The following is an 11,454-nucleotide window of genomic DNA, read 5'->3' on the forward strand; positions in this document are numbered from 1 at the left end:
TCTCCAAATGTTTTTAAAAAACATTTGTGTTAAGAAAAAAAGAATTATAATATTTACGTCCCTATTCCCTAAAGTTAAGGAATTAATTCAAGTTCAAATTCCTTTTAAAATAATGGAATCGTTCCTTAACAACACTGAAATTTACATGTAGGTACCCAAAAAATCATAATAATTTAAACATTTGAAACATTTGCTAAGGTTATTATTGCGATATTATAAGGTTATTATTTAAGATCGTCACAATATAATGTAATACATTTTATCATTTCCCGCGATCGCGTATAGATTTCCTACGGCTGTAGATAGTACTATCAGGCCCTACCTGTTGCGGGGGGGGGGTGGAGAGGGGCAGCCGTGGCTGTAACCCTGCCGCCCTGGTGCCCGGGCCCCGCAAAAGCAATCAGTTCCTGTATTTTACCTAATTTTTACTTAAATATAAAAATTGACCTCCGGGGTAGGGGGCTCGATTACTTTCCGCGGCCCCAAGTACTTTTATTATAGTAATATAGTATTATCTACAGCTGTGGTATTGACCGTTTTGTCGTGATAACTCACATAACGTCGCGATGCTTATTTCTGAGCGACTGCGTGTGTCGTGTAAATGTCCTCATGTAGTGTTAGGTACTTTTAAAGTTTCACTTTGTCATGATTACTCGTTCGCGTTGCCCGTCGTTGTGCGACGACGTATTATGGTCGACGGTTAGCGCGTCCGCCGCCGTTTGTACCGTCACGACCCGCGACAGTCGCCCTGCCGTTCAACTGTGCCATTTCAGCAATATGCCAATATTTCACGTGCGCTGAAACGTTTCGTCACCGCCACCAGTGACACGGCGTATGTTCATTTGTTGCGTTGTGTAGTTGTGTTTATTCTTCTTATCATTATTTTCTATTTCGTTAGTGCCTGGCATGAACCGTTCACTGGGAGAAATCTTAGACGGTAATAATGATTGTTAATTTCAATATAGAGATACCTCGTTTTATTATTACACTATTGTCACACCGCTTACGATGAGTGTCTTAACGTATTGCGCATTACCTATAATGGTCGAAGGCCGTCTATGTTGCACAATATAGCTGCCGTAGTCATTAGCCTTCCACTATGTACCATATTTGTAGGTGCCCACTATAATAAATATTGGATACTTAGCTCATGAACCGTAATTGCCGATTGGTAATATCAAAGATATCTAGACTTAAATATTAGATTATTGGTTTTCATAGAATATCTTTTAAATATATGTTGATGCTTAAAAAATAAGGTTGAAAACTATATACACTACAAATTGTAGTGTATATAGTTTTCAACCTTATTACTAATACAATATGCACATTTAAATATGCAAAATATACAGATGTAAAATACAATTTATACTTATTAAATCGAAACAAGCTTTAAACTATATGAAAAATGTTAAATATTTAATATTAATTAAAAATGTATTATTTACTTAATTAATGAACTAGTTTTATTTATTTCCCATTGCATTGTACATGGTATTATAAGTATTCAACAGCTAGATAAAAAGTCCTAAGAAAAATAAATTTAAAGAAATGAGAACAAATTTTTAAATGTTTTTATGTAATATCAGGAGGTTTATAGTTGACTACTAAAGACTTGTATACATTTTTAAAAGAAAATGCATCCAAGTTTTCATCAATATGTTCTTAAATTAAGAAAAACATCATTCTTTATATTATATCGAAGAATTCACGAGAACATAATTAATTTATATTAAGTCATTACATAGGTTTTTACACTAGTTTTTTGTAATGACGCCAACCGTAAACTTTATTTTGTTATAGCGAGCTCTATTAATAAACAAATATCAATTAAATGAAAGGTCAATTAGTTAATACACGAAATAAAATAATCCAAATGTGAATATATCTTAAATTATAAAGTTAGGTATAAGTATTAGGTAAAAGAAAATGCTAATATATAATATATTATGTAGATAGTACTTAAAAGTATTCTACATTATGCACATCACCTTACAGGGGCGTACCCAGGAATTTTTCAAATGGGGGGTCCAAATTTTCTTAACATGTATACAATATCAACCATATTACACAATATACAATCAGTGGTTTGCACCTTATCCTCCATGGGGGGGGTCCAGACCCGAAAACTCCCCCCTTGGGTACGCCACTGTCACCTCATTAAGCTAAGGTTCAAATAATTGTCTTACCTAGTTATTTTTTAAATTAATGAAAATTGTCACAATTTCACTATTTATAAATGTAAGGCTTGGCATTTTTATGAAATAATATATTTTATAATGATCATTCATAACATACAGCTATAGCAATTAATTTTATAATAATAGTTAAAACATTTGTGTTGTATATTTTAAACTTTTTCAAGCAGCTTTTTAGAATTGTTTTTATGTTGTATTCATTTTGAGTACATATTTAGATACCTACTATGACTGGTATTTATACTTTTTAAATGTTAAAAAGAGTATTTGAGGTTTAACTACCACAATCACTTTAATCTACAAAAAGTAAACAAATCAACAACTTTTACTGTTTTTTTTTTTAGGAACTATTGGAACACCAGTTGATTTAGTAGTAAATTGTATCAAATTATTTTTCAATCCAGACTGGAAGTTGCAAAAATACAGAGTACATTTCAATCCAAATATCCAGACAAATATTCAAAACGAAATATTAATTAAACATAAATCCATTTTAAGGGAATTTGTTTTTTACGGATATCATTTGTACACCCCTGTAAAATATGGACTAAAAGTAAGTCATTATAATTTTTTTTCAATATTTTGCAGAAATAATTTTTTTTATTAATTTTTTTTATAGAAATTTATCCTGTATGATTACGGTGGTCCTGATGGTTCATTAGTAATGATCACTATAAATCATGTTGGTGAAATTCAAGAAAGTGATTTGATAAGAGTACCAATTTTAAAGAAATTTTTACTTAATTGTTTTTGTTATTCAAATTGTATGAGGGTTGAATCCAGATACTATAATCCAGAAGCTACAGTAAATATTCATATTTATATTTATAAAGTTAATATTGCATAATTACTGAAAAATTAAATTATTATTCTTAATAAATAATAATTTATATTTTAGAATCTGTATGGATAGATAAAATTATTCATTTTACAATGATGTTTTTTTTGTTTTTTATTTTGGGCCTGGAGATCTTTTTTACTAGAAAAAATGCTCTGATCATCAACTTTGATAAAGATTTCTAGTTGCAAATTCAATCTAGTTAGTACTTTTGGGAAGTCAAAATAAAAAATTCTTTGTGCTTTTTAAAATAATTATTGTTTGGTAACCTTTGTTATTAAATAACTTATATTATTAAATTAATAGTTAAACAATTTTCACCCAAATTTTTTTTTCATTGTATAAAATAATTTATCATTAAATTAAAATTTAGTACATACATTGATGAGATACATTCAACTTCTACTGTACAGCATAGCGATTACCTACTTTTTTTTTTTAATACTCCTAGGTAACTAATACAAGACTTGGGATAAAATATTTGCCTGGTTACGAATTTGGATTTAGCGAAGTTGAAGGTCAACTTCTATTACGTATTGGACTAATAAATAAGATTGAGACTACAGAAACTGTTTTAGATTTCTTACGTGTGAGTTGTGGAAATAGCAGAAATAGAGTCCCTAGTTTAATAGTAAGTAATTATAATCCTATCTACATAATATGTATTTATATTCTATACTCAGTATATTTGACATTCAAGACTGTTCTAGAAAATATGAAGTATGAATATTTTTGAACACTAACTTTAAAAATATGTTATAGTTTAAGTGTGCCAAACCTATGGAAAGCAATCCTAAAATTTACATGTTGACCAAATTTAAAGAATCACCAAATTATTTTAATTTAATTTTTAAACCTTGCATTTAATAAAAAATAATTATAACAATTTTAAATTTTATAACTAACTTCTAGAGATGATATAAAAACTTTTATAAATACTTTATTTTTGTACATTTTTTTTTAAAAAACTGATTATAGAATTTTGGCTCAAAAAGGTTTGTCACTACTGTTGTTTTTAAAATAAATAAACCTTATTTGATATTTAACATTACATATGGTAGAATTGGTAGATCATTGAATAATAAATTATTTAGAAGTATTCTTGTGCATTTTTTCAGAACAATTTTAAAGCTAGTATTATTGGTACTGTAATTCTGACATCACATAATAATAAGCTGTACAAAATCTGTGGTGTCAATGAGAATTTAAATATTTATTCTACATTCATTACTGAAGATGGATCAAAGATATCATACATGGATTATTATAAACAAGTAAGTTAAATTATTTTACAATATGATTTTTGTACTTTATTATACTTGCTATCCTGTCAATTATTTGAATTATTGTATATTTTATACAGTACTTTTAAGTTTATACTTAACTCGTAATTAATTTTAATTTTTAGAAATGGAACATAACTTTCATAGATGCCAAACAGCCAATGTTGAAAACTACAAAACATGATGAAAATGGTACACTAAAAACAGTATACCTTGTTCCAGAATTATGTATTATAACTAAACTTACTGAGATTATAGGGTAATTAAAGTTATATATTATTATAATATTAATAAGCAAATAGTATTGTTTAAATTAAATTCAAAATAACATTTTATACTGAAAAAATAATAAACATTAGTGTGTCTTAAAAGTCCCATTTCATTATAATTATATCTGTGGTAAATCAATATATCATAAAAACAATTTAGACTATTAAACTGGACATTTTTTATATTTTGTCTATTTGTCAAAAAACCAAGACTGTGAAATGGAAATAAACTCGTCGTTCCATCTACTTACATATATAGGCTAAGGAATACTTACTTTACTACCTGTATCTCCAGATTAGTGGGAAGTTATATAGTATTACATTTTTAAATATTTTAACAGTCAGCGCAATCAGTATGTTATTTTAATTCACAAAACATATCAAATAATTAAGTCACAGATTGGGGTTTAAATAAAATAAAAATAAAATTTCATTAAATTTTAAATAGCTCTAATTTAGTTAATTTTAGATTTTTTTAAATATAAATTGATACATCAAATGATTTGAACAATCTAACCAATATAAAAATTAAATCTAAATTAGTGGTTGAAACTTTAAATAAAAAAGTTAAGTTGTGTTGTACACAAAATTCACATATAACAAAAATTGAAATCTAGTTTTCATGCTTCAATAGTCTACTTTCGTGTTCTGCAAATAAATACAAAAATGTGAGAGTAGGTACTGGGGTCATAAAGTGTATCTTTCTTCTGTGGACATCATATAAGAATTTGATTTATAATATTATTTATAAATATTTTTTTATTTTTTACATTTTCATTAATTATTAACTATTTGAAAATTACAGAAATAAGACACTCGTTAAAGAATTGAATCAGTATACAAATTATGGACCAAATAAAACAATGATTAAGTATAAACAATTTTTTAGTAAATTGCATTCTAAAACAAAGGTAAATATATTTATTGAAATATAAAAATTTACTCTTAATTTATTAAATTATTTATTATATTTTTATTATAGTTCATAGATACATTAAAAACGTGGAACTTACGTTTGGGTGAACACTTTATAAAAACCTCTGGACGTGTACTCCCTTCTTTCTTTTTGAAAAGTTTTGCAGAAATATACCCTATTGGACCTCTAGGAAATTGGACTAGAGAAATACAGTTCTTAGGAATGATAGTTATTCCAAAAGTTGAAAGCTGGGTTATTTTAACTCCCAGTAAATATTTTTTAAAAGTAAAAAAATTTACTGGGACTCTAAGATCAGTAGCGAATTTGATAGCAATTCGCCTACCAATACCAGAAATGTTAGTTTCCATTATTTATTTATTTAATTTATTAATTATAAAGTACTATATTTCTGCCGTTTTAATATGATGATTCAGCATGTAACTAGGGGAATAGTTTTCCTGCACAATTAGTCATCTTTTAAACTGCATGAGTATAAGCAAATATACTGATTTATTTTTATTTTTTTAGAATACAAATGAATGACGCATGCCAAAGAACATACATGAATCATTTGGATGACATTATAAAGAATAATGTACATACACTTATTTTATGTGTTGTCAAGTCACTGCATAGTAATCTTAGCAATAAAATAAATAGAAAGTTATGTATCGGAGCAGCAGGTAAATGAATACATTTTAAAATGTACCCATCAAAATAAATCATTTATTTTTAAATTTATTATTTTAGTTGTATACCATGTCCTTTTTTTGCATAAGCTATAATTTTTAATATCTATTATCCTTACTCTTATTATTTTACCAATTCAAACAATATATACTACACTAATATATCTTGTGATTTTTTTGCGTAGAAAATAGTTAATATAAATCATAATTAATGTAATTTAAAAAAAAATTTCAGTACCATCACAATTAATATCTTTGAAACAAGTTACAATCAACGACAATTCAAAGTGTTTCAAAACCGCTATACGAATAAATTGTAAGCTAGGTGGAGTGCCCTGGTTGCTGCATGTCCCTAAGCAGGTATTCTTAATTTACAAATAATATTTTTAAATTAAATTGTAAAATATTATAAAGTAATTTAATTGATTTGTTCAGAACTTTATGGCAGTTGGTTTGGATATCTACCAAGATTTACATGATAAACGTAAATATTTTTGTGCAGTAATGGCTTCAATGGATGATTCTTATACGAGATATTTCAGTTTTCTTGAATCACTACGTAAAGAATATATTTCAGAATTTTTTGTAACAACTATTGGTAGTATGTACATTAAAGTTTATCATTTTTTAAAAACCTATAAAAACAGAAACATATATTAAAATCTTAAAACATGTCTTTATTTGCTTCCAAAATTCTTAGTTATCAGCTATTAATTTAAAAATCTAGATAAAAATATTAGAAAACTTAAACAGTAATACTATAGCTTCATGTTATATTTTTATGTAATGTTTATTGATTACCAATACTTTGGCATATTTATAATTTAATGTCAACCATTTATCATTAGTGGAAAACAAAAATTAAATTATACAAAACCCTAGTTCGGCCTATTGTAACTATGTACATGTCATGTGGATCAGCAAAACCAAAAAGCTAAATTTTTAAGAACCCTAAAAGAATACTGAAAACACTGAATATGAATGAAGGATGAATGTAGAACTAAGGGAATTGTTTAATGAATTTGATACAGTCGATACAGTTAGGGCCAGTTGTACTATCTACGATTAAAGTTAATCACAGTTTAATCGGCCAAATTAGCCCGGTTAAAATATCTGTTATCAGTGATTAAGCCTAATCGGAGTTTAATCGGAGACAGTACAACTGGCCCTAAGTGTTTTAAAAAAATGAAGACAGCTTTGTAGGATATGTTTTATGAGCTAAAGGTAGAATAGTAAACAAGGTCATAATGTGGAAACCAGACCGAACAAGACTAAGTGGACAACAAACACAGTAGTAGAGAAACTGAATCAGAGTGGATCTAAAGCTATTAGGAATCGGGGATGAAATATGGATAGAGTGGCAAGGTTAGTGGAAGTGGCAATAAACAGTTAAAATAAGTAAAAAAAAAAAAATTGTTAAAAACCATTGATTTATATTTTAGTTTGTTAATTACCAGTTAAATATATATTTTTTTTTAAATTATTTTTTTTTAAGAGCATTTAAATTATTATGTAATATATAAGTACAACATTAAGAAAATAATTAGAGTTCAATTTTAGACTAACATAAATTAATAAATTAAATAAATAAATAAATTTCCTTCCTACATATTTTGTTGCTGGTCGATACATAAAACAAGTGTATATTGTAATACATTTATACTCATAAATTTGTTATTCTAATTCTATAAATTATAATAGTTATAAATATTGTGGCCTTGGTAGAAACCATGACCAAAATAGATAGGTATTACATTTATAGAAGCCGTGGCAAACTTTCACCTGGTTGTAATGATTTTGAAATTGTCTGTTAATATTTAGTTTTTCTAACTTTTTTACCTTTTAGTCGTACTTTGTACTTATTTATTTATTTAATAGGGTATTAAGTGGTAAATTTTTAAAAGCATGATGGTTAAATCTTAAGCATAGCCTTAAAAAAAAGTAAATCCTTATATATGTTTTTCCATCTAACTAATGTACAACATATTTTTGTATTTAGCAGAAACCATTTTATGTTATTACTTTTAATATTATAATCTATTTATCTATTACCAAACCTAAAATTCAGAATATTATTTAGGGAATCTAATAGGCTTGTATTGATATTTTCATTTTATAATAAATCATAATACAACATGTAATAAGTCATCACTGATGACTAATGATTTAGATAACGTTGTTACATTTAAGTTAAATATTAGGTAAAACTGCTCTAATATTAAAGCTAATAACATAAAATAGATTCTGCTGAACACAAATTTGCTATGTTGTACATTAGTAACTTGTAAAAACACATATGGATGAGGCATTAAGATATAGTTGTAAAAAAAATGAAGAAACATTAAGGAAATATAATTAAACAGCCACTTATTTTTAATCAAATCTTGCTTTCTAGTCTTGTTTTAAGTAATTTGTGTCATTTTTCACTCAGTGGCGACGTGAATAGATATTTTATGAGGCGGTCGCCTCATGCAAAAATAAGGGTGGGTATTCCAATTACTCCAGTCTCCAGAGTTCAGGACCTAGACGGCTAGACTTGTCTGTAATTTGTACTCCCATATAATTACACTTAATGATGTAAATATTAGGTATCTTACGATTCCTAATTTATATTATTGATAAATCGTGAAAAAATGTAAAAATTAAATGAAGTGAGTATTTTTCGGTAGTTGTTTCATAAGAAAAAAAAGTTCACTCCGCCACTGGTTGAAGTCACTTTTTCATATCTGAATTCCTGCATCTCACATTTTCCTTAAAACAATGGTTCCCAATCTTTTTAGTTGTGCAGACCACCAATTTTGTAAAAAAAATTTTTGAAGCCCACCAATGACTAATAGAATACCTATATATGTATGTATATAATGTATAATATATTATTAAATATATATGTTAGTATAATGTTAATATTATATGGTCCACGACCCAGTTTCTTGCTGACCGCCGCCCATAGGTTGGGAACCACTGTCTTAAAATATCTTTATATAATATATATTACATATGTGTTATTTATATTAAAAAATAAACTATAACAAATATAATTTTATAACAATGTTTTGAAATTCATTATAAAATATATACTTATTTGACTATATTTATTATTATTTTAGAAGCTATGCACAAGTTCAAAGACAAAAATGGAATATTTCCTAAAGGGATTTTTATATATAGAGATGGTTTAGAATTTGATACAATAATTAATATGAATTCTATTTGCGTTTCTGAGATTATATTATTGATGGTTAGTAGTTTAATATTTTTAATTTGTTTAATTTGTTATATTATATTTATTGTTCATAAATAGTCATAAAAAAAAAAACAATCATGTAAAATGTTGCTTTTATAGAAACAACGTGATGAGTTCTTTGGTGGAGCAGTAGATTATATTATTCCCTTTGTATATATTACAATACAAAAAAATTATATAACTAAATTATTCTGTCAATATGGTCCTACAAATTATCGAAATCCTCCAATTGGGACAATTGTTGATACTAGCATCACTGACGAGATTATGTAAGTATAGATATTTTTATTTTTATTAAATTCAACAGAATAATGGACTCCATTGAGCATGATATGTTCTTTTGAAGATCCATAGGCCATAAGTGTTTATCTAACAATATTCTTCATAATATTATATTAAGTTTTTATATCAGTTTTATTTATACATAGATGTATAAGTAATTTTAATAATTTACAATTACTATATATTTACTTACATAAGTTTATCTATGATAGAATAATTGTCATTACTAATGACTCATTAGTTAAATTGTTTGTTGTTAAGCCTAATTTAAAGTTACTGAGTTTTTCATTTAAAACTTTAAAAGTTCAATTATAATAATTATATCAAATGTAAATGGTCCTATGGAATATGATAATAGGATTTTAGATCTATGAATTATAAGAGTAATAATATTATTGCTTTTAATTCTTATATTAAATTAATGGTTCGATTGTTTTTGTTAAATTATTTTAAACTGTTAAAAATAGCGGTGTTTTATAGAAAAGTTCTTATGTTGGTAAATAAATTGTTTAGAGTATAAAATGTCATTAATAGGGTTTGTAAGTTATAGTTAAAAAAGAAAAATATGCAAAAATTATTCAAAGTTCATTATTCAAAAACATATAATATCATTACTACTTATTGGCTATTGTTATTACTTCTTAATATATGCATTAAAAATAGTTAAAAAAATATTTTATCATTATTTGTGGAGTTAAATACCAAATAATTAATATATATGTTTTATAAGACCTGATAATTTGTTGCATTGCATAAATGTATCGATAAGTTTGATATCAGTTGCATAATATTGTATTAGTATTATGTTTATCATGAAAGTTTGTGGATAGATTATAATAAATCAAAGATCGTGGAGGTTATGAGTATATAATAATTTAGTTGCATAATATGATATTTAAGTTTGTAAAATAAATATCTTATAATTGTGTTAAGATAATCAATAGGTATGTTTTACAATGATAAATTATATGTAATTATAATATGTATTGCTTAAAAATATTATTTAAATTTATATGAGAAATATTATTGATATATTTATTTCAACTGTAAGTAATCATTATATAAATCTTAATTGCATTATTTGCATTAGCTATTATATTTGTTTGTTTTTTAATATTAAATGCAATGCACAAAGTTGTAACAACACTATTTATCTGTGACAGGTACGACTTCCTCTTAATTTCACATAAAACGAAATCTGGGATAGTAAAACCAACATATTATCGTATAGTTTATAATTGTTTTCCAAATATAACAATTGATGAAATACATATGTTTACATTCATGTTAACTCACATGTACTTCAATTGTTCTGTGAGTATAAATTAATTAAAAACTAACATATTTTATTGTGTTTTATAATTTCTCTTTCTAGCATACCATACGAGTACCTGCTCCATGTCGAATGGCGTACAAGTTGGCATATTTTTGTGCAAATACACTCAAGAGTACTCAAAACATATTGTTACATGGATTCCCATTCTTTTTTTAAATAGTTTTATTTTTTGTTGTTACATTTGTTATTTTGCTTATTATTATTTTTTTAAGTCATTGTTTTATTTAGTTTAATGCTATATCTTTTATATATAATTCTCCTGTATGTGTTTATGTCACTGATCTCCTCCTAAACGGTTGGACCGATTTGAATAAAATTTTTTTTATGCGTTTGGGTGACGTCCTGGATGGTTTAGATTCACAAATCAGCCCAATAAAATTAATTATTAATGTGCCTCTA

The 11,454-nt window shown here is 26.1% G+C and overlaps 1 protein-coding gene across 1 annotated transcript; it reads left to right on the forward strand.

Moving 5' to 3' along the window:
• Window positions 1-473: 473 nt before the first annotated feature.
• Window positions 474-11,454, forward strand: LOC132926459 (piwi-like protein Siwi). Its single transcript, XM_060990817.1, has 15 exons — window positions 474-937; window positions 2,543-2,751; window positions 2,818-3,003; window positions 3,488-3,667; window positions 4,155-4,310; window positions 4,445-4,578; window positions 5,394-5,499; window positions 5,571-5,860; window positions 6,033-6,187; window positions 6,429-6,553; window positions 6,629-6,794; window positions 9,301-9,431; window positions 9,537-9,706; window positions 10,883-11,033; window positions 11,095-11,454. Exons 1-15 carry the CDS (start codon window positions 907-909, stop codon window positions 11,209-11,211), a joined length of 2,307 nt encoding a protein of 768 aa, XP_060846800.1. The 5' UTR covers window positions 474-906; the 3' UTR covers window positions 11,212-11,454.

Source organism: Rhopalosiphum padi, chromosome 3 (genome assembly GCF_020882245.1).
Source record: "Rhopalosiphum padi isolate XX-2018 chromosome 3, ASM2088224v1, whole genome shotgun sequence".
NCBI lineage: Eukaryota > Metazoa > Arthropoda > Insecta > Hemiptera > Aphididae > Rhopalosiphum > Rhopalosiphum padi.